The sequence below is a fragment of the Alnus glutinosa genome, chromosome 5 (assembly GCF_958979055.1).
Source record: "Alnus glutinosa chromosome 5, dhAlnGlut1.1, whole genome shotgun sequence".
In the NCBI taxonomy this organism is placed as follows: domain Eukaryota; kingdom Viridiplantae; phylum Streptophyta; class Magnoliopsida; order Fagales; family Betulaceae; genus Alnus; species Alnus glutinosa.
Genome location: NC_084890.1, coordinates 11,166,334 through 11,190,673, shown reverse-complemented (window position 1 = coordinate 11,190,673; position 24,340 = coordinate 11,166,334). Strand labels below are relative to the sequence as shown.

At 37.5% G+C, this 24,340-nt stretch overlaps 1 protein-coding gene across 1 annotated transcript; it reads left to right on the top strand.

Moving 5' to 3' along the window:
- Positions 1 to 18,528: 18,528 nt before the first annotated feature.
- On the top strand, positions 18,529 to 24,020 carry LOC133868957 (uncharacterized). The gene is made up of 2 exons (XM_062305948.1): positions 18,529 to 18,751; positions 21,850 to 24,020. The coding sequence occupies exons 1-2, from the start codon at positions 18,529 to 18,531 to the stop codon at positions 24,018 to 24,020; spliced, it is 2,394 nt and encodes a 797-aa protein (XP_062161932.1).
- The last annotated feature ends 320 nt before the right edge of the window (positions 24,021 to 24,340 follow it).

The window sequence follows — 24,340 nt, the reverse complement described above, 5'->3', positions numbered from 1 at the left end:
AGCTACAGATGGGTTCAAGGAAGAATTGGGATAGGGTGCTTTTGGTATGGGTAATTTATTGCTCTCCTTTTTCTTTTTCTTTTTTTTTTTGTGTGTATGGGTAATTCAAAATTAAGGTTGAAAATTGTTAATAATCAAATGGCTTGTGTACGATGATTTCTTGCTTTGTGCTAACTATGTGTTTATTTGGAGTAGACGGCGAAGTTGTCGTCTTTGCCGTCGTCGTGCTTGTTCAGATATGAGGTGGAGTCGTTGAAGGAAATGAACAGGTTGGCTAAAGAACAAACAGAGTAATTCAGGGACGAGAGTCACAAGACGGTCCAGTGAGGGTTTGGAAATCTGGGAGGTGGACGAGAGAGGAGCTCGGAGAAGCGGGTTGCATATGTTCAGGAATGAGCTTCTGTTAAATGAAACGGTGCGTTTTGGAATTTTGGAATTATATGTGGCCAAACTCACCATTTTGAACACTGAGGGTAATTTTGGAACTTTGGCCTTTAAGTGGTCATATGAGCTGCACATGACCCTCTTTCTGTCACTTTTGCCAGACTAAGTGGACGGAAGGTTCAAATTGAGACAAGTGGTTAACGTCAGGGGGGTAATCTACCAAAAATTGAACATTGGGTGTCAAATTGCCAATAGATGGATACATCAGGGGCGTAAAGAGTACTTTCCCCAAAAAACATTTATATCAGCGACGATAAACGTGGCATCGCTAATAAGTCGTCACAAATACCTTTGCGGTAATTTTCTTTTCACGCGCGTTACGTTGCAGGTAAGTATCAACGACGATAATATACCATTTGCAACGACAACAATTGCTGCTAATAGTAATTAACATCGACAACGACAATTATCATCGCTGATAAGTAGATCACCAGTAACGATATAAATGTCGTTGCTGATTAGTCACTTATTAGCAACGACTTTAGTATGTTGTTGCTAATAATTGATTAACAACAACAACTACAAAGTTGTAGCTATTGCTCTTCTGATTATTAAAACTAATAAAAATAAAAGCACATCAGCCAGGACTTCTTGTCGTCGTTGATATCCACTCATTAGCAACGACACTGAGGATCGTTGCTAATACTTGATTATCAGCAACGATTTTATGTATCATTGCTGATAACCTATTGCATAATTAGCAACAACTATGTGATCGTTGCTAATAATCATTATCAGCAACAATTTTAAGGGTCGTTGCTGATAACCTAATACATCTAAAAATTTAAATTTAAATTAAAACCCACATTTATATATAAAAATAAAATAAATAATAAATAATCCTTGTAGTGTATTTTTTGTAAGTTTTTTATTATTATTATATATGCTCCATTCTATTCAATTTTTAGTAGAGATTTGTTTTATATATATTTTTATATTGTGAAAAATCAATATTTTAAGTCTAAATTAATTGGTTGTTGAACAATTAAATTTAAACGATAATTTGTTATACAATCAAAGGGTTTTGCCATGGATTTTTATTCTTATTATCATTGTACATTAGAACTGTCAATCGTAATACAAACATCCGATCAATCATTTTGCATTAGTCCGATCAATTGTGATAAGACCACCCGAATTATCCTGTGCATTAGACCGATCCTTGTGTACTATTAATCCTAATGTATATTATCCCGATTGATCGTGATAGGATTGCAGGATCAATCGAATATCCGATCGATCATAGTGCATTAGTTCGATCTAACTTGACTCTATGGATTTTGCATTAGTATGATGAGCCACACTAAGAACATTTGATCGATCATTTTGTAGCTATTTTAATCAATCATGACTCTATGGATTTTTTTTATTATTCTTGTACATTAGAACTGTCAATCATAATACAAACATCCGATCGATTGTGATAAGATCATCCGAACGATCTTTGTGCATAACACTGATCCTTGTGCATTAATCTGATCGATTGTGATAAGATTGTTGGATCAATCACGATCGATCGAACATTAAATTGATCTAATGTATGATTGATCTTAAGTTCTAATCCGATCGATTGTGATATACTTTAGCCCATAAACATAACAACATTTTCATTTACACCTTCAAACTTTAAAAATTGACACTAGGGCCCCTTGATTTACCACTGCGTGTCAAATTAGACACTTAGTCATTTTTTTGCTCAAAATGCCCTTGAGGTTATTAAAAAATTACCATTTGAAAAAAAATGAAAATTATTAAAAAATATACATAAGGGGGGAAAATTAAAAATACCAAAAAGGGTTCCATTAATTTTAATTTTTTTTCTTCTTTCAAATGGCTTTTTTTTTTTTTTTTTAATAACTCCAATGCTATTTTGGGTAGACAACCGCAAACGTGTCTATATTTTATATATACATTTTATATATATATGTATATCATATATATTTTTAAATAGTTATTAAGAAATATATAACATTTTTTTTTTTACAAATAAATTAAAAAAAAAAAATCGTTCAAATTATTAATATATGACTATTAGCGGTGACCTGTTGGTGTCGCCGCTGATAATACCCAATACTTAACGCAGGAAAGGAAGGCGCTAAGGTAAAACAAAGAAGGCGCTAAAGTGAAAAAAAATTCGTCATTTTGAGGTTCCCTTTTGCAATAATAATAATAATAAATAAATAAACTCTTCTCTCTCGATCTCCTACACGTTTCACTCTAATAGAATATATCAAATATCTCTCTCTCTAATTGAAACAGCGCTGGTTGACACCGCCACCCCCCTCGCTGTCGCATCCCAGTCTAAATCCGCCGGCTACCTCCACGCCGTTCGATCTACTCCCCTTCGTTCTCACTAGCCCAGGTCCGGTTCTCTCTCTTTGCGATTTCCATCTATGGTAGAGCACCAACGATGATTATGTGTTGCAAATTTGGGGATTTCCTATATCCATTTGAAGATTGGGTTAGATTCTCTGTAATTGTGGAAACTTGGATTAGAACCTGTAAACCCCCTCTCACTACATGTATTTTGTTTCCACTCTTTTTCAATTAAGATGATGCAGTTTTTTTTTTAATTTTTTTCCCCCTTTAAAGTGAAAGCATTACATGGTTCTTGTTTGTCATTAGAATCTATATAGGAAATAAATTGGTCAATAATTTGTTTGTCGTTAGAATCATTGCCCCGTTCAGTATCAAAAGAAATGGAATTTTGTTTCCTGTATATGGAATCAATGAATCATAATTAATTGAATGCCAATTTGTATTTCCTATATAGACACTTCTTCTATGAGATATTCTAGTGATATATACTCTGTTTTTTCTGCAAAAATACTGCAGAATGTAAAGGGAATTACTTAATACATTCTGGATTTATAGGCAGGTTTGTTGGAGGCTGGCATTTTGAACTACAGTAGGCTAGCTATTCATTATATAAAAAGAAAGAAATGCTTGGACAGCTCAAATGTGTGTCATGTTTGGGTGGAGAGAAATTCTTGAATTCACCTCAACTGTTAGAAATTCTTGAATACAACTTCGACTAAAAATTGATAAGCAACATTAACAATCTGCAGTTGAAGTCCACTGCTTTGAAATAATGGTTGAAAAACAAATTCAGCTCAAGCCCATGTGAGGTTTTGAATAGAACCACGTTGTAATTTCCTATTGAATTTTATTCTTCTTTATTTTGTAATTCAACAGCTGCCGTACATTTTTTGAATATCAAAAGACATGGTGGTTTGCATTTGTTAATAGGAAGAAAATCTATGAAAATGAAGAGTTATTTTCTATATCAGCCCTTGTTCATATCTTTCCACATATATAGGAGAAGCATACATTTACAATATGACAGAATATTGTGGAAAGAGAAAATTGGTAGTGACTATGATGTTTTTTATGGCTCTAAGTGTGAATTAAATGAAAACATGATGATAAACTATAGAACATTTGACCAACTGCTTCAAACATCGATGTTATGAATATATATAAACATGGTGGAGAATCACTTGTATCAAAATGGAATTGATTCAAGTTACAATCAATGGATATTTCATGGGGAAGATCCGTTTACTACAAATAATATGCATGTTGAGCATACACCAAACAATGCAAGTGTAGAGGACCTTGATGAGATTGATGACTTGTTAAACGATATTCGTAGGAGGACATTTCGGTTCCTAATATAGGCAATTCTTCTACTACTCAAGGTCCCACGACCAATGATTACGAACATAGAACCTCCTTTGACCTATTGTGTGAAGATGCCCATCATGAACTTTATCCAGGCTGTACGCAATTTTTAAAACTCTCTTTCATTGTGAATATGCTTCATATAAAGACGCTTTGCAACATGAGTAACAAGGCGATTAATATGATGATTGATTTGATGAGGAGAGCCCTCCCAAATGGAGAGACATTGCCTAGATTGTATTATGAAGCAAAACAGTTTAGGCAAGGCTTGGGTTTTAGATATGAGTCGATACATGCATGCAAGAATGATTGTGTGCTTTTTTGGATAGAACACGCTGATAAAGAAGAATGTCCACAGTGCAAAACCTCAAGATGGAGTAGTATCAAAGGTAGCGGTAAGAAAATCCCTCAAAAGGTCTTACAGTATTTCCCAATAAAATCCAAGTTGCAATGATTGTTTATGTCAAAAGATACAGTCAAGAATATGAGGTGGCACAAAGATGAACGACAACATGATGACAATGCCCTAAGAAATCCAGCTGATTCTATTGTGTGGGAAGAATTTGATAAAGAGCATGATTGGTTTGCTCAAGATTCCCGCAACGTGCGACTTGGTTTAGCAAGTGATGGTTTCAACCCATTTGGTAATATAAGTACTTCATATAGCATGTGGCCAGTAGTACTTATGCTGTATAATTTTCCTCTATGGAAGTGTATGAAGGATACACATATGATGTTGTCGTTACTTATCCCTGGGCCTACGGCACTCGAAACGAAATTGATGTTTATTTGTGACCTTTGGTGGATGATTTGCATGAATTATGGAATGAAGGCGTAATCAAGTACGATGCGTTGACGGAACAAACATTTAAGTTGCATGCGGCATTATTATGGACTATAAATGATTTTCCTGCATATGCAAATTTATCTGGGTAGTCTACCAAGGGAAAGCTTGGGTGTCCAATATGTAACAAGAATACAACATACAAATGGTTGAAGTATGGTGGAAATGTGTGTTACATGGGTCATCGTCGTTTCTTACCTCAAGGCCATGTATGGTGGAAAAACAAATTATTGTTCGACGGTACTAAGGAGCATAGAATGAAACCTAAAGAATTGTCTAGAGATCAACTGTTATAACAACTAATGCATGTTACAGATGTGCAGTTTGGAAAAGTATGTGGAACAAAGAGGAAGCGCACAGATGATGAGTTGAATTGGACAAAGAAAAGTATTTTTTTCAAGTTGCCTTACTAGTCAACACTGAAACTAAGACACAATTTAGATGTCATGCATATTGAGAAGAACATATGTGATAGTGTCTTGGGTACATTGATGAATATTGATGGGAAGACAAAGGACACGGCTAAGACACGAATGGATTTATGTGAGATAGGTATATGCAGAGAATTGCACTTGCAGAAAAATGGTGCAGCTCGATCAATGCCACCTGCGAAGTACACCTTGAATCGAGACAAGAAGAAAACTTTATGTGATTGGTTGAAAGGTGTGAAGTTTCCTGATGGGTATGCATCTAACATCGGTCAATGTGTGAACAAGCTTCCTGGTAAGATTTCAGGAATGAAAAGCCACGATTGTCATGTCTTCTTACAGCGTTTACTCCCTGTTGCAATCCGTGGACATTTAACAACCGAAATACGTACAACATTGATTGAGCTAAGTAACTTTTTTAAGCAACTATGTACACGGACATTGAAATTAGATGTCTTCAAGCAAATGAAGGACGACATTGTCGTGATTCTATGCAAGTTGGAAAAGATTTTTCCATTTGCCTTTTTTGATATTATGGTTCACCTAGCTGTTCATTTACCTCGAGAGGCTGAGCTTGCTAGGCCAATACAATACCGTTGGATGTATCCAGTGGAAAGAACACTTGGTAAATATAAGTGGTTTATGCGGAATAGAGCACGCCGAGAGGGGTCAATTGCCGAGTGTTATTTATCTGATGAATGTTTGACATTTTGCTCATCTTATCTTCGTGGGATTGAGATAGGATGGACTCGTGAAGAGAGAAATGCTGACAGATGGCAAGAGGAAAGGAGTATAGGCTTGGATGTGTTCTCTCAACGAGTTCGACCCTTGGGAGCGGCAAAATTTGTAATACTTGAAGAGAAGGTTTTCACAAGGGCTCGATGGTATGTTCTTAACAATTTTAAGGAAACTGCTTCGTACTTGAAGTAAGTGTAACAACGATTGTTTATTTTTCCTTTATGTGCAATGTACTTGATAGTGAAGATGAGTACTTATTTGTATTTTTTATGCAGTGAACACTATCAAAAGGTTAGTGGAGAATGCAACCTTCACATTGAGAAGAGACATGACGCCGAATTTGAACGTTGGTTTCAAAATCGTATATGTGGGAGCAATGCGGCGAATGTTTCGAAACAATTATATGATCTTGCATGCGGGCTTGATTATCTAGTTAGATCATACAGAGGTTGTATTGTGAATGGGGTTAGGTTCCACACAACAAAATTTGAACAAACTCGTACTATCCAAAACAGTGGTATTGTTGTTCGAGGTGAGCATGGCACGTTGAATATTAAGTTCTATGGTGTGTTGAGGAACATTTTGGAGTTACGTTACCCGGGCCCAAATCACGTGTATTTGTTTGAGTGCGATTGGTGGAGCACTGGGATTACAACGGGAATGCAAACAGACCAATACTTTACAACTGTGAATACTTCTCGTACATGGTATGAATCTAACCCATTTATCTTAGCATCTCAAGCGTCACAAGTATTTTACTTGAATGATATCAAATTGGGTGGTAGTTGGAAAGTGGTGCAGAAGATGACCCATAGAAACATTTATGATATTTCAACAATACTAGAGAAAGATAATGAAGAAGAGGACCAAGGAGTCAGTGGTGAGGTACACCAAGAACGTGAATGTGTTGGGGGTAATGCCATTACTATAGAAGCAAATAACGAAGACTCAAATTTGTTATGTAGAGGCGATGCAGAACCTACCCCAATAGCTGTTGATGAAGTATATGTGGAACTTGATGAAAACATGTTCATTGACGATAACTTGTATAATGAAGAACATGATACAAACTCCGATGATGAAGAAGAGTTGTCTAGTAATGAAAACACAGACTTTGAACACGAAGAGGAGTTTTCGGGCTACTATTCGACAAGTTAAGTCTAGACGAAATAAGAAGAATAGACGTAGATTGTTAACAAATCACACGGCTGGCTCCAAACCATTCATAAGTCATCACGATGAAGAAGTAAAAAAATTAAACTATTATATTATTATAAGAACATTGTTGGAAGTATACGTTTATTATATGTGTATTATTTGCAGACAAAGAAAATTGGAGTCGAACCTCGTTGGATAGAGTTTTTTAAGAAGACTCACAAAAAAAAAAAATGGTTCTTTTGTGAACCCACATTGTGAGACTTTATACGTAAGTAAATGGAACGTTTATTTGATAATCATGATTTCTTATAATGTATTTCTATAATTAGCTTACTTGCATGAACAATTTAATTAAAATTTATACTGATTATGCAGAATCAAATGAAGGATTTAATAGCCAAAGAAGACATTGACAACACAGAGGAAGCTTCCATAATGACACAAGTACTAGGGGGCTACGATCTGGACAGGCATGGGGTTTGGTGTCATACCTACCTCATCCTCATCTCTGTTTCATGACGCGATCCATGTGAACAACCATGAAGAGTGTAACCAAAAAACGGAGGCGATGCAGGAGAAGATAGATATGCTAATGGCAATTGTGATGATAGAATATTTACAATATAATTTATTTTTACACACATTTACTAATTGTTATAATGCACATGATTATGATATGAAATTCTCTTCTTCCTAGGCCTGGACGGAGCGTGGAAGGTGATTCAAGTTAGGGCAACCTCTCTTAACATAGTTCAACTGAAGGTGTCTATCAGATTTATAGTGATAGTAGACTTATGCGTGGTCGCCTAATTATGTTAAAATATGAGCTGTTGCAATGGGAAAGATTAGGGATGAGAGACACTTGAGTTTGTGATAAAAAAAAAAAAAAACAAAACTCATTAACACCTTTTGTAGTAGTTTGCCTTTTGTATGTCTTTCCTCCTACTATTAAGCTCATATAGTTGTAAGTTTTTTGTATTTTATTTAATTATGAAGCTTCTTGTATATGTTAGCCTCTAGTGTTCTATTTAGTTTTGAATCTTCGCCTCCCCCCTTCCCACATATTATATAGTATAACAGTTTATGAAGCAAGGGTGGTATTTATGCGTGCACATGGATTGTCTAGTGTGATCGGTTTTATGGCTAAGGTATGTTGACAATTAAAGTTTTTATTGGAGGTGTAACTTTCGTTGGTTTTGTGATCAATGTTGTTTACTTGTGAGCTTTTTCCACTGATTTACAGACTAATGACTGCTGAAGTGGCTTATTGCAGGAACTACTGTAAGTTTACTAGGTTGCCACAAAGCTGAAGATGTTACAAGGATGTCAGTTGGTGTAGGACTTCAGGTTGTGAGGTTAGTGATTTCTGATACTTTAAGCAATCACAGAAGTAATCATTTTCCTAAAAATTGTCTCTTTTTGTGTTTGGGTTAGGTTGTACATTGACAAGGATTCAACATACCTGTTTTTAACTAAAAGCATTGAGATGATCATTTCTATATTTAGCTCAAATTGTGACTTGAACTCTCTTAAGCATTTCTAGATGATCATCTATCAATAAGATTAATAATATCTTGTTACTTAAAGTGTAGTTGAAGATACTCTGAATTTCTATGAGTGAGGAAGGTATTCTGAAGATGATTCAAAAGCTGCTAGTTTTTATTCTTTTTGAATGTTTTAATGAGAAGTCTAGGTTTCTGTTTCATTGGCAAGTGAATACGACCAAGTTGAAAGTATTCTGATAGTATCAAAAGTGACTAGCATCTATATTAGTGAAGTACTATTCATGATATTGTTGTTTTTAGGTTTCTGCCAACATGAAAGAGAATATTTCAGCTGCAAAAACTGATATCGTCATTGTACCGTTAAAGCAGTCCCCATGAAGTAAAAAGTGGGAGGCATTCAAAGAGAAGGTAAATTTACCCTTGTTGTCAACTCTACTTCCAAAATCATAGATGTTCTATCTATTTTATATATAATTTCTTGTCTCTCATCTAAAATAGATATTTTTCTTTTCTTTTAACCCCCCAAGCTTTAAGGTCATCCTACATTCAAGCATATCAGCAGGTTTAGTGAACCTGTTGTCACAAAGAGTCAGGAGGTATTTTTCAATTTAATATTGTTTCTTTTCAATTACAAGTTTGTCTAGTTGAAATGCTAACTCGTTCTGCTTGGTTTTCTTGTTTCTACTGCAACCTTTTTTTTCTTGAAATGACTCTTGGCATGTTATATCCTTGTGTCGTATGGCCATGCTTAAGGTTTGAGCAAAAATCAAATGCCACTTATTAGCACAACAAGTCAAATGTGTTTAAATAAGAATGGGGTTGAAATCTTACTCTCTCTCTCACACTCTCTCTCTCTCTCTCGCTCCCCATCAGAGCCTCTTAGTGTCCAATAATGAGGCTTTTCTTGTAGTTGGGCTTGAGATGCAAAAAGTAGAAGCTGAATGCCTAAGTACAATTTTTGTACATCTTGTACAGCAGTAAATGTGTACTTGGTTATGTTTTGAAGCTAGTATTTGAATTTTCAAAAACCTTACAAAGATGGAAAATTTAATCTATAAAATGCAGCCTTGAATTATGGTTATCTTAGTGCCAATGCCATATACTTGGCCTGTTTTCTTGTTTATTGCTTTTTGTTGATTGGTGTCAACTGTAACTGAAAATGATTGCTTAGCTTCTATTCCATTTTTTTTTCTTGGTATTTAAATTTATTCAAATTGGTCTAACCAGAAGGGAAGGGTTGAAGTGTTATATCCTTCTTGAACTTGTAACGTTATGCACTGCAAATTCTAATTGACATGTAATAATTTGATCGCTGACAATGACATGTTATTCAGTTTTAATTTTCCTTATAATTGATGTTGTTAATTTTCTTAACACTCATCGTCTTGCAATGTGTGTTGTAAATTTTGTCTGGGTTGGAATTGGCAAATTGTAGAAAATGTGCGAGAAAGATGGGAGACAAGTGATAACCCCATTGTTCACAAAATTCAGGACTATGCTTTTCTGCCTTGATATTTTTTTTCATATTGTATTCTGAGTGCTAATTTGACTGTCTTCTGTTTGACAGTCTCAGTAAAGTATCTTTCAAGAAACAAATGCTGCAATATCAATCAAGGAAATACGGCAATGAGATCTGTATGTTCATGTTCCTGCTGGTGTTTGTCTCAGAATTTGCATTTCATATTTTGAAAACTTATAACTTTTTTCACTTTCTACAATATTTGTGTGGATTAGATCTTTCTCTTTACCAAAGTTTGTGGTAGAAATTCAGGAAGTAATTAAGCCAATCCTTCATGCTTACATAAGGTGTACTGATCTTCTTTAGGAATTTTGGAATGGTGTTGCCCTTTTATTATGCCATTTTCTATCAATTTTATATGTTTGGCAATCCATACTCTAGTTATATATAAAGTGTGCTTTCTTCAACTTTACAGAAAACTTTTAACGACAAGGAAGCAAGTACATAAATCCAAGAAGAAGAAGAAGCAACTGTGTATCAAACAATGTGGAATAAAGTGTAGTGATTGAGTGTAATTTATGGCCAATGTGAATTTTAGTTGTTAGGCTTGAACATATATATATATATATATATATATATATATATATATATATATATATATATATATATATATATATATATATATTTGTAATTCATATTTTTAATTAAATGTAAATCATATTTTACCCAAAGAGAGTGAAATATTTTGTATGGTGTAGAAATTTAATGGCAAATTTAGCATTGATAATACTATATATAAATAAAATTACAAATTTAACAAAAAAATAAATAAAAATCAATAAAGGTTGTTTCTAACAATTAAGTTGTAATCAATGACAATTTTATGTCATTGCTGATAATAGATTATCAGCAACCATATTAGTGTCGTTGCTGATAATGGGTTATCAGCAATGACTTCCAGTGTTGCTAATAAGCCATTATCTACACACACTATCGCTGATAATTCACTATCGATCTGCAACGACTTTTAGTCGTTGCTAATAAGCCACTATCTACAACGACACCCATTTTCTATTCCATTTTCATTCTAAAGGGATCGGAGGGCAACGACATGAAGCTTATCAGCAACAACAATTGTCGTTGCTGATAAGGAGTTATCAGGGACAACAAAAAGTCGTCGCTGATGAGCAACAAGGTCCATCTTTTTGCAAGGACTTATCGGAAACGATTTGTCGTCGTTAAAAGTGATTAGCGACAACTTGTACACTATTAGCAACAACAAATTGTCGTTGCTAAAGACCAAATTTCTTGTAGTGTGCTCATTTTTTTTTTTTTTTTTTGGTAGTGTAAATTATAAGAAAAACTTCACTTTACTATCCCTCATCTTCATTTTTCAATTTTTCGCAATGTCAACCCTTTCATCAAAATTCAAGGTTAAATCAAACGGTTGAGGAGTAAAATATTCCTTATGCCCCTAAGATGTTTATAAAATTACAAAAATACCTTGTGTTAGTATTTTGGCCTTATTCTGTGTTTGGACAAAATCACTTATGTGTAATAATACGGTAAACAGGGATTCCACTTTCAGAGTGATGTAAGAAGATTCTGCCTGCGAGTCAGAAGAATTTCAAAATTCCCTGTCAGCCGTCCGAACGATGTGTCATCCCGTTCGGACGCCCATCTGTCTACTGTTCCATCCGTCCGGACGACGTGTCATTCCGTCCAGACATCAGACAGACAAGCATCATCTGTCCGGACGATGTGCTTCTTCCGTCCAGACACCTACATCATATCGAGAAGCTTCTGTGCCAGCTTTCTCCGTCCGGACGTTTCAGCATCACGTCCGAACGCCTATCAGTTCTCGAACGGTTCACTAATTCTTTCCAAGTTTCAAGAAAGGGAAGATCAATCAACCGTCCGGACGATGTGGTATCCCGTCCAAACGAGTATCTCCGTAAGGCAAGAATCGCAGTTCAAAATGGACCGTCCGGACGTCTGACAACTGTGGTCCGGACGCTGGTGCATCGTATATGGTAACTGCCGATTCGACTTCAACCGTCCGGACGTCTCCCCCTCATGGTCCGAACGCACGCGCATCAGATATGGAAATTGTGTGTTGAAGTTTAGCCGTCCGGACGCGCGAAGCCTGTTTTGAAAATTACTTGCAGCGGACGTGCGTCCGTCCGGACGATGTTCTTATACAAGAAAGATTTCTCCGCAAAAATTTTGGAAAATCCTGTCACACAGTTGTCCGTCCGGACGGCCATGGTTCACCGTCCGAACGACCCCCAGGCATATTTTTCCTGAGAGCTGCAAGAATTCAGTGTGAATTCCATTAGAGCTCAGAGACATGATATTTCCTCTGAAGCCGTTTTACAAGTGTGTTGTGCTATAAATCGAAGTCTATCTTAGAGGTTAGCTCTAAGGTAAGGAGTTCCATTGAAGACCCCTTCAGGTTGGAGAACCTAGTTGGGAAGCGTTCGTGTTGGGTTACACGTCAGAGATCAAGGTACGACCACTGCATCGGTACATGTGAGTGCTACTGTCTTGTATCTAGCTTTGTCTTCTGAATAGTGGAATTCCTAGGTTTGGCTGCCCCGGAGTGGTTTTTCTCTTAACTGAGTTTTCACTTCGTCAACAAAAACTCTGTGTCATTTACTTTCCGCTGTGCTTTAATTTTTGTTGACACTTATGCACACACTTTATTGTTAGAAGTCAATTTCGATTTTCAATTGGTATCAGAGCAGGCACACTCTGTTTAGGATTTAATTCCTGAGTGTGATCCTCATCTCTTTGTGACTTCTATTTTTTATTACACCTTTTATCATGTTTTCTTCTCTGTTATCTAGTGAGGATTCGGATATTATGCTCTTTAAAGTTTTTAATAAATTGAAGAATGCTCAACATTCAAAAACTTTTCATAAAGAGCTTAAAAAGGTGAAGCAAGAAAAAGAGCCTTTGATTGTTCAATTGTCTGAATCACATGCTTTAATTGACTCTTTGAGATCTGAGAATACCATGTTGTTTAACATTATTGATTCACTAGAGATTAAATTAAAAGATTCAGTTTTCTCTAGTGATAATCTGAAAAGCATGTTGTGTATTCATTCAGATATTTCTAACAAGCCTGCTTTAATTGTTAATGATGTGAGTACTTCACATGCTTCTGTTTTTGAAGTAGACACTGCTTGTTTGGATAATTCTTGCTTGAATGATTGTGTGATGCCAAAATCCAAAGACACAGGTACACAAGCTTATGGTAAGTTTGTCCCTACTTGTCATAATTGTGGGAAGATTGGTCATATTAGGCCAAATTGTTGTTTGTTGAAATCCCACAGGTCTTGGATCAAGCAGGATGCTATGAGGAAATGTAAAGTTGAAGATTCTTCCTCATCAAAATATGTTCCTCCGCATAGGAGACATATGGAAGGTAAGGGCACTATAATTTGTAAGAATGCTAATCATAACTTTGCAGAGAATACAAAGAAGCATTCGAACTAAAGAAGCTTGCCTACCTGTCATCACTGCGGCATCACCGGTCACATCCGACTCAAATGTCCACAACTCCAGAAGTTGAAGGTTCAGAGGAAGCTGCCAATAAGAGCTACACCTCCGATGGCTCTTCGGGCTCTACGGCATCAGCAGAAGTTTGTTCCTGCAAATCAGAGTGGCAAATGAAGGTGCCACAAGAGAAAGCCGCATAAACCCAATGGCAGCCATGCCCATGAAGGATTGCTGAACCTAATACAAGGTATGCTAAGGAGAATGGACAACATGGGCAAAACTTGCAAGCTACCGCCTTGGGTTAAGCAGGTATGGGTCAGGAAGGATGTGACCATTTACCCCTTGAGGGGGAGTGGACTTACCTAGTAAAGGTAAAGTCTCCCATGCCTAGATTGTGGTTCCTGATAAGCGTTGAATGTTTACATTCAAAGCCCCTTAATTTACATATGTTAAACCCTAGTTTGTGTTGTTAAATAACGTGTTAGTATGTTTTAGTGTTTCATCTCTTTTTTAGGTCTTAATTGAAAACAAGAAAAAAATCAACAAGTTAAGCCTAATGAAGATATGTGAAGTTCAAGTGTTCCTGCCTAGAAGAGAAAAATCGATCAAGTATATTCGATCGATCGACATTTCCTTGAGAAAATAAATCGATCGATCTACATTCGATCGATCGAAATCTCCAAGGCAAAATAAATCGATCGATCGACTTCTGATATTTCAGAAAGATCTGCAGATGTCGGCAGCTTTTTGTGTGGCTCAAATTCATCCTCAAGTTGTGCGGTTCTAATCAGAAGTTGTCACCATCATTTTGTGCGGCTGAGAGTGATTGTTTAAGCTTGGTTATTCGTACCAAATCCTCCATAAATAGAGGATGGACGTGTGGGTTAATAATATAGTTAGTTTAGTTGATAAATTGTATTTTGAGCTTTTGTGCATTCAAGTGATGCACTCTTTTCTTCATGTTTTCCAGAGAGCTAGTTTCAAGGTATGTCTATGCTGTAATTTAGTCTAAACTCGTTTTTATAGTAAAGTGAAGTTGGAGTTTAATTTATTCAAGTGTTATTTATATTTTCTTTATATTTCCAGCACTATTTTCTTCTTCTTCCTTTTGTTTTGTGTTATTTTATGTTGAAAACAATTCTGGAATCCTTAGATTCCAGAGGCCGTAGCTTGTTCTTTAATGTTCTACTTAGAATTTCTTTTCTTTAAAGCTTGTTTTTGAGTATCTTTTTAGTTGATAAGGTAGATTCAATAATTAAAGTTTGTAGTTTTTACATCTTATTAGTGTGGGTTGTAGTTTTTATATCCTCTAGAGTAATGGGTTCTTCTTCTTCTATAAGAGAATTCCATAACTCCATGAGTAGCTAATTTAATTGTAGGGTGTTGATGAACTCTCTCTAAAGGCCATGGGGTAGATTGTGTTGTTCTTGGATTTCCATATAAGTGTGATGATTACATAACCTAAGGATGGTTGTGTAATGGTGCTTATGACATAATTTATGTGAATTTGATAAACTCATGCTAGGGAACACATATCTCTCCACACTCTTTTTAGTTTAATTATTGCTTAAATGTTTTTCCATTCTAGTGTAAGTTTATGTGGAGATTATGTGTTAAACTAAGATGGTTTATGCTTTTTCCATAAATGTGTATGCTTATTAATAAACCTTATAATCCATACTAGGGAGCATGAATCATTCAACCCTAAATATAGGTTGAATGACTTTTGTATGAATAGATGGTTTATCATTGTCTTTAACTAAAGTAATTTCATGTTGAGGTCGTCGTGTGATTGACAATCATTACGCGCTCGTATTGCATTTGTGAAAGAAATCCGGGAGGAATACAATATACCATGTGCTTAAGGATTGAGTGAAATCAATGCCCTACACTTTCCTTATTCTTAGACTTTTCATTGTTATTTGTTTAGCTTAGTATTAGAACAAAACAAATCATCTTTTCATAATTAAATTAGGCAACGTCCTAGGTACTTCATAACTTGAACAACCTTACAATCCTTGTGGTACGATACCCTCCTTAGTACTATACTACAAAGTCCCGTACTATTGCGAGTGGTTAAAAATATTAAAATCCACGTAGTTGTGAAAACCGATAAAGTGTAAAACCAAATTCCTATTTTTAAATCATCGGTTGGATCGCTACCAATTCCTTAATCCTAGTGCATGTCAGGTATGTTTGCATTGCATTGTTTATCTTGTCTTATCGTATTCATGCCTTGCATTCTGTTTGAGGAATCATTTTTTTTGTTGTCTTGAGAAACATCTGCATATATTTTTGGGGATGACAGTCAAAAGCACGTCGGGCGGCTTCTTTTCTGTCTTGGTATTTCTAAACCTCTCTCCATGTGGATAGGTTTGGTTTTACCTTACATACTGGGATTAGATGTCATTTCCTTTTCTGAGCATGTGTTTGTTGTTTTTCTGTTTATCGGTTTTCAACAAAAAAAAAAAAAAAAAAAATGGGGAGAATTTGCAGGATTTTCTTTCTCTTGGCTTATTAGGTATTGTATGTATCCTTACCTGATATCTCTCTTCTGTGAGCATTAATTTACTTTGCTTAGATATACTCGAGAGTTTTGACTATATTAGCCAAGTGTTTTTCCTATTTATGCAAAAGTAGGATAGCTTCTTTCCTCATGCGATGGAAAAAGTGAACTATCCCGGGCTCCCCTAAGGTACTTCTTTCCTTCTCTGACTCTTTGCTTTTGGAGATTTTGGATATGAGTTGAAGTCCTTGATTATATGGCCAAATTGACCACAGGCTAGTTGAACCTAGCATCTGTAAATTTTGGCACTCCCTTCGGTTTGCAGTATCATAAGATTCGAGCAGTAATTCATAAAAAGTTATGTGCTTTAAATTTGTTTAATCACTGCTTATGTGCTTAAATTTACCTTGCCCTCTATGAGCAAGTAAAAAATTTACCTTGTTCTACATGGTACAAGTAAAACAGAATATATGTTGTTTCTTTAGGGGAGTGTATCAGATGAGGGTGGCTAGACCCTAGCAAGTTATAAGGTTTGACTTTTGGCTTATCTGTCTCTGATTTTCTCTCGTGTCTAGAAAATCTAGTTGCTCTTTGTCATGTCTTGGAAAGTCATACCTTGTGGGAAAAGAGTCTCCACACACACACGCATTGCTTGAGTTGAGTTGCCTATTTGAATTTTCTGTGATCAGGAAAAATACTTGTGCTAATTGAAATCTCTGACTCTCATTTATATCTCTGATTCAGTTTTGATATGTTCTCTGATTGTGTTATCAGTTGATTATACATGCGTGTTTTGACTTTGTCTTGAGAAATTTTGATTCTATAATATTTTTCTCAGCTTTTCAGTGTGGAGCGTCCGAACGGTATCCTTTGGCGTCCGAACGGGTGAAGCATGGTAGTCCGGACGGTATTCTCTGGATGTCTAGACCTGTTCAGTACCTCGACGTCCGGACATGTCTTGTTGTACGTCCGGACGCACGTGCGCTGTCACCTTCGTTTGGACAGGTAATTTATTTCGTCCGGACGATCGTGACCGTTACGCACATTCCCGAGGCCTACGCGTCCGGACGTCTTGAAAACGCCGTCCGGACGGGTCACCCACAGGGGCTATAAATTGCCCAGAATCGGCCATCTCTCCCTCATACCCCACCAAATCCACCTTTTGGCTTTTTGTGAGTAATTTTCTTTGGTGTTTTTGGAGTAATATCATCCCTTTGTGTCTCTTTGCATTATCAATCACTCTTCAGGTATTTTTCTTGTCCTATTCTTTTCAGTTCTTACACTGTTAGAATTTCAATATTTGATTAGGAGTGTTATTGAGAGTTTGAGATGCTTATACCATGTTGGGATTATTTGTAGGACTATGATAATTTCTGCCTTTTTTTAATAGTCATTTTTCTGCTGTTATCCTGCCCAAAATTTTTGCTAACCTAACAAGATTTTTTTTGGGGATTATTTTTTTGGAATATTCTTGTTGGTTTTCTTTTTGCAGAATCATGTCTGCCATCAGTTCCCAGCGCCGGGTCCGTCAGAGGACAGAAGCAGAGCAAAATGAAATACAAGCGAAGATTATGGACCGGACTGTCATTGCTGAACAGAACGTGGTCCGTGTAGATATCATGGTGCCTCCGCTGAACAGTATCCATGAGACTATCTAGCATTATTAGTGGACCTACCTCTATACTTGTGCCTGCGTCATCCTCACCAAGCTAGTCTGACTTTTCTATGCAAACTTAGAGGTTGCTCAGGATGATGAGCATGGGACGGTACTGCAGTCCACTGTTAACGGACACATAATCACTGTTGATCCCCAGATCATCAGCCAGTTTATCCGGGTACCTGTTCTCGATCTACCTGCCAGTCCATTCAACGAAGTGGTGCTTCCTCCCTCTATGGATGAGCTCCGAGAGTTTTTCCATGCTGTTCCACAGGGTGAGGGGCATCAGACCTCCATCAAGATTGGTGCTCTAGGTCCAGCCCATCGTATGTTGGCCAAAATTATTCTACACAATCTGTGGCCAGTTACCAGGCGCAGTAATCTGATATTGAAGAAGGCCCAGTTTGTTTATGTTGTTCACTTTGGCTTGCCTTTATGTCTCTGCAAGCATATTCTGGGAGTCATGCTCGAGGCTCGTGATGAGGGCACTGCTGGTCTTCCTTTTGGCTGCCTCCTCTCTCAGATCATCCTCCAGTCTGGCATCAATATTGATGGAGAGCCTCGGATGAAGATCAAGCAGCCCCTCAGCAAACAGACGTTGATGAAGTCCAATGCGCAGCTACGAAGAGATGAGTCCGATGATGATATGCCTGCTGCGATGCATGTTGCTTTTCCGGACGTGGCTTCTTCCTCTCATACCGTACCGCCATCTGAGCCGAAGGTAAATTTTTCTCAGGTCATGGAGGCCTTAGCTGCTATTCAGGGAGGGATGACCACCATGCAGCAATCTATCTTCTCCATGCAGCTGGAAATGCGGTCCATTGGCAAGAGGGTGGAGCAGACCCATCTGGACCTTCAGGAGTGCCTCCAAGTCCATCATCCAGATAGCAGTGATGATGAGGCTACTGCACCAAAGGCTGCACGTCGGACTCCCAGAGCTACACCTATGGCAGAGGATGTTTGATTCCCTCGTGTTTCTTTGTTGACTTTTTATTGTTTTTTGTTATTTTGAGACAATTTGTTGTTTATTATAACTCTTGGATTTATATTACTCTGTTTCCCGGGTCCTTCTAAGACCGTTAGGGGGAGTAATTTTTATTTTCAGTTGGTTGTTTTATTACTCTCTTTACCCTTTGTCCCTTTGTGACAAAAAGGGGGAGTAATTTTTATTTTGGACCGGGAATGTATTTCCAAACCAGTCAAGTGATTTTTGTCCCAGAATGGCCAAAGTGGGAGTTTGTTAGTATTTTGGCCCTATAATGTGTTTGGACAAAATCACTTATGTGTAATAATACGGTAAACAGGGATTCCATTTTAAGAGTGATGTCAGAAGATTCTGCCTGCGAGTCAGAAGAATTTCAAAGTTCCATGTCAGCCGTCCGGACAATGTGTCATCCCGTCCGGACGCCCATCTGTCTACTGTTCCATCCGTCCGAATGACGTGTCATTCCGTCCTGACATCAGACAGACAAGCATCATCTGTCCGGACGACGTGCTTCTTCCGTCCGGACACCTACATCGTATCGAGAAGCTTCTGTGCCAGCTTTCTCCGTCCGGACGTTTCAGCAGCACGTCCGGACGCCTATCAGTTCTCAAACGGTTCACTGATTCTTTCCAAGTTTCAAGAAAGGGAAGATCAATCAACCGTTCGGACGATGTGGTATCCCATCCGGACGCGTATCTCCGTAAGGCAAGAATCGCAGTTCAAAATGGACCGTCCGGACGTCTGACAGCTGTGGTCCGGACGCTGGTGCATCGTATATGGTAACTGCTGATTCGACTTCAACCGTCCGGACGTCTCCCCCTCATGGTCCGGACGCACGCGCATCAGATATGGAAATTGCGTGTTGAAGTTTAGCCGTCCGGACGCTCCTGCCCTATGGTCCGGACGCGCGAAGCCTGTTATGGAAATTACTTGCAGCGGACGTGCGTCCGTCCGAACGATGTTCTTATACAGGAAAGATTTCTCCGCAAAAATTTCAGAAAATCCTGTCGCACAGTTGTCCGTCCGGACGGCCATGGTTCACCTTCTGGACGGCCCCCAAGCATATTTTGCCTGACGCCCATTCTGACCCCCAGCCTATAAATAGGCTCCCCTGGGCACTTAGAGCTGCAAGAATTCAGTGTGAATTCCATTAGAGCTCAGAGACGTGATATTTCCTCTGAAGCCGTTTTACAAGCGTGTTGTGCTATAAATCGAAGTCTATCTTAGAGGTTGGCTCTAAAGTAAGGAGTTCCATTGAAGACCCCTTCAGGTTGGAGAACCTGGTTGGGAAGCGTTCGTGTTGGGTTACACGTCAGAGATCAAGGTAAGACCACTGCATCGGTACATGTGAGTGCTACTGTCTTGTATCTAGCTTTGTCTTCTGAATAGTGGAATTCCTGGGTTTGGCTGCCCCGTAGTGGTTTTTCTCTTAACCGAGTTTCTACTTCGTCAACAAAAACTCTGTGTCATTTACTTTCCGCTGTGCTTTAATTTTTGTTGACACTTATGCACACACTTTATTGTTAGAAGTCAATTCCTATTTTCACCTTGATTTTAAGATTAAAAATTAATTTTTTTTTTTTTAAAAAAAAAAAAAAAAAAAAAAAAAAAAAAAAAAATCAAGTCTGACCCGCCATGCACGGCAGGTCACGAACCTAAACCACCCTGGATACAATGGACTGAATGTGCACCAAGTTACAACAAATACGCATCCAGTATACATTGGAACCCAAAAAATATTTTGATGTTATACATTTTGCACAAAAAGAAATCAAACCAAAACACCTGAAGACTTCTCTATATATTCTAGCAAAAACGTTAGAATTGCAAAAACATAACCTAACAAACACGAAATTTGTATAAGACATAAGGTTTTGAAAGATGAAAAATAATACGTAAGACTCCAAACTACACTTAAAAGGGATGTTGAATATGTGTATGTCAAAATAACACGGAATTTAAAATTAAGTAACCACAGAAACATTCACTAAATATAATAAAAGTAACAAATCAATCAACCCAAGAAATTTGGTGACGAAGTATAAACTTTTTGAGCAGCTAAAAAATAAAAATCACTCCAAAGCAATCAAACCAGAAAATCAATCAACTATAGAAGAATGAAAATACAAAAAGTTCACAATTACAAAACCTTTGAAATTGACACTATCTTGCATTAGACAAGTGACTTGCTTGTCTATTACGACAGTAGTTCCTCTAGAAGGTCTTGAAGATTCTTGTACTTGATCTTCTTTATTGGAATTCTGATAGGCTGAAATCTTGTTATAAAAACAAGAGCTGTGTGATTTTCAAGAAACAAACTCTAATAGATGAATACCATGATGGCTTTAACGAAAACTAAACATCTCTTAGCATAAGGTTCTAAGACCTAAAAAGCTTACAAAAGATGTTCATGGCATGTCCTTAAATAAGCTTGAAAAACTTGGCCACCAAGAAATAAATCAAATTCCTTATTATTGCAAGAAATATAGTTCCATTCGAAATGGTAACTTCTCAGTTCAAACTGAACTAAGTTAAAATCTAAAAACAAAGTTTTCTTTGACAGCGCGTTCAAATTGCAGGTTGAATGGAACTTAATTAGAAAGAAGCTCTCAGGAGTGATCTTCAAACTTCTTAGTTTGAACTTGAAATGGAACAAGACTTATGACGAAACTCTCGGGAATGATATTCATGTTTCTCAGTTCGAACTTAAAATGGAACGAGACTTTGGACGAAATACTCAAGAATGATCTTCATTCTTCTCGGTTTGAACTTGAATTGGAACATGGCTTAGGACTTAGAACTAAAAAATGTTCAATTCGAACTGGACCCTCAAAATTGAACTTTTACAAACAAACCTAAGTATACTTTGTCTAATTTTAATTCAAATTACATCAAAGTGTTTTGAACACTGAATTAGCCACCCTAAAAACTAACAAGATCTTGATGTTGAGAAGAGTAAGGGTTCGGTCCAGAAGGGTTCTGAGGATGCAGATGAGGTCAGTAAGGAATCTTATCTGATTGTATCTGATGTTGGTATTGAGGAAAAGCAGGGGGCTGATTTAGAGATGAAGGGGATTGATTCTGAGGAGCAAAATCTGGTGGGTGTCATGCGATCGGAATTTCCTGTTCAGGGGCAGAATGAGAGGGGTGTACACAAGATGAATACAGGGGCAATTCAAGATTGGTGCCAGCTTTTCAAATCTGGAAAATCTACTGGGTCTCTCCAATTTCATGAGCCACCTAGGCAAAATGGAAAGATTCTTATTCAGCCTCCAAGGGCAGCTGTTGAAGAAGGGATTAAGAAATGGTCATCTGCAATGATTGGACAATTTCTTGATAAACCGCTTCCAGTCTTTGTGGTTAAGCGTGCTGTGGATAGCCTCTGGAATAGGTATGGTACTATTGAGGTGTTCCTCTTGGAAAATGGGTTATATTTGTTTCGTTTTGCTGATGAGAAAAGTAAGGATGCTGTTCTGAAGGAGAAATTGTGGTATTTTGCCAATAAGCCCATCATCCTAAGAAGGTGGACACCAGGTATTATTGGCATTGATGGGGAGATACTAAAAATTGGTGTGGAGTATCCTTGGTTGCCGATTAGATGCAAGAATTGTAGATTGTTTGGACATGCTACACATACTTGCTCTAAGACTGAAAAGATTGTTTGGGTGCCTAAGAAGATAGTTCCAGTCCAACAAGTAGTTCAACAAGCGCTTCCTATTAAGAATGCTAAGGGGGTTGATAAATCAGGGCCTTCAAGTGTTGGTCAATGGTCTGTAGCTAAATCTAGGAAAACTCCAAAGACTCGGTCTGGTTCAGTTGATAATAGCTCCCACTGGACCAATTCTTTTCAGCTGCTAGCTCGGGTGGATGGCAGAAAATTTGATGATGCAGAGGTTAGAAAATCTAATATAGATTTGCAACAGGCTTTGGATGAAATGGAGACTCCTGTTTCTGTGTACAAAGGAAAGGGTAAATTGGAGGAATTGGATGTGGATATGAGGAGGGGCTTTTCTCCATATGAGGAGGGGCTTTTCTCCACATGGTTCAACCCCCTAGTATGGAATGTGAGGGGGTTGAACCATCCCCCCAAACAAAATGAGGTTCGGAGAATAGTAAAGGAGAAGAGGATTAAATTAGTCTGCCTTATTGAGACTAGAGTTAAGGCTCATAAGTCTAATGATATTGTGGTTGCTTTGTTTCCAGATTGGGGTTTTTGCTTCAATTATGAGCATCATTTTTTAGGCAGAATCTGGGTTTGCTGGGATAAAGGGGAGTTTGATGTCACTATTATTGATAAATGTGATCAAAGTGTGAGCTGTTGTGTACATTATCTTAAAGAGGGGTCCATTTGGTTTCAGTCCTTTGTATATGGAGCTAATAAGCCTCTTGAAAGAAGGGTGTTATGGCAGAATCTAAAAACCATAAAGGGTAGGGTGTTTCCTAATCCTTGGATCCTTTGTGGAGATTTTAATGTGGTGAGACATTTGGCTGAGAAGTGGGGTTCGGATAGGCTCAATGCTTATGAGCAGGAGTTTGGGGAATGTCTAAATAACCTAGAAGTTGTTGATCTGAAGTTTAGTGGCTGTTTTTTCACTTGGAATAATAAGAGTGAAGGGGCCGATTTTGTGGCTAGGAAGTTCGACAGAGTTATGGTAAATGAAGAGTGGCTTATTAAGTTTGGGGGTACCAAAGTTGATTTTCCTTCTGGAGGTGTTTCAGACCATTCTCCTGCTATAATTACAGTGGGTACACTGATGAGTTTCGGTCCAAAACCTTTTAAATTCTGTAATTTCTGGTTGGAGAACACTGATTTTCAGGATTGGTTGACTGTTGGGTGGGGACAGGAGGTTTATGGAGTGCCTGTGTATAGGCTGTGCAGTAAACTAAAAGCCCTTAAAGTTGTTTTGAAGACTAATACTGCAAGTTGTTATGGTGATATTAGAAGTAAGGTGATCCAAGCTCGAGATAGACTTGATATGGCTCAAAGGACTGTTTTGGACTTTAGAGGAAGGGCTGATTGTCTTCAGAAAGAGCGGGAATGTCTTCATGCTTATGTTTCCATCACAAAAGCTGAAGAGGCTTTCTTGAAACAGAAAGCAAGGAATTAACCAATGGCTGCAGCTTGGTGACCAAAATTCTGCTTTTTTCCATCGGGTTCTCAAAGGTAGGCAAGCAAGGAATACTATATCCTTCTTGTATGATGAACAAGGCAATAAGGTGGAAGACATTGCTCAGTTAAAGGTGATGGCTGTGGATTTTTATAGGAAGCTTTTGGGGTCAAAGAGTACTAATTTCACTGCTGCATCTGTTGAGAGAATTCAGCACCTGATTTCTCCTATTGTTCCAGTTGATAAAGCTGCTGTGTTGGATAGAGATGTTACGGCTGAGGAGATTAAGAGTATTTTTTTCAGCATGAAGCCTAATAAGG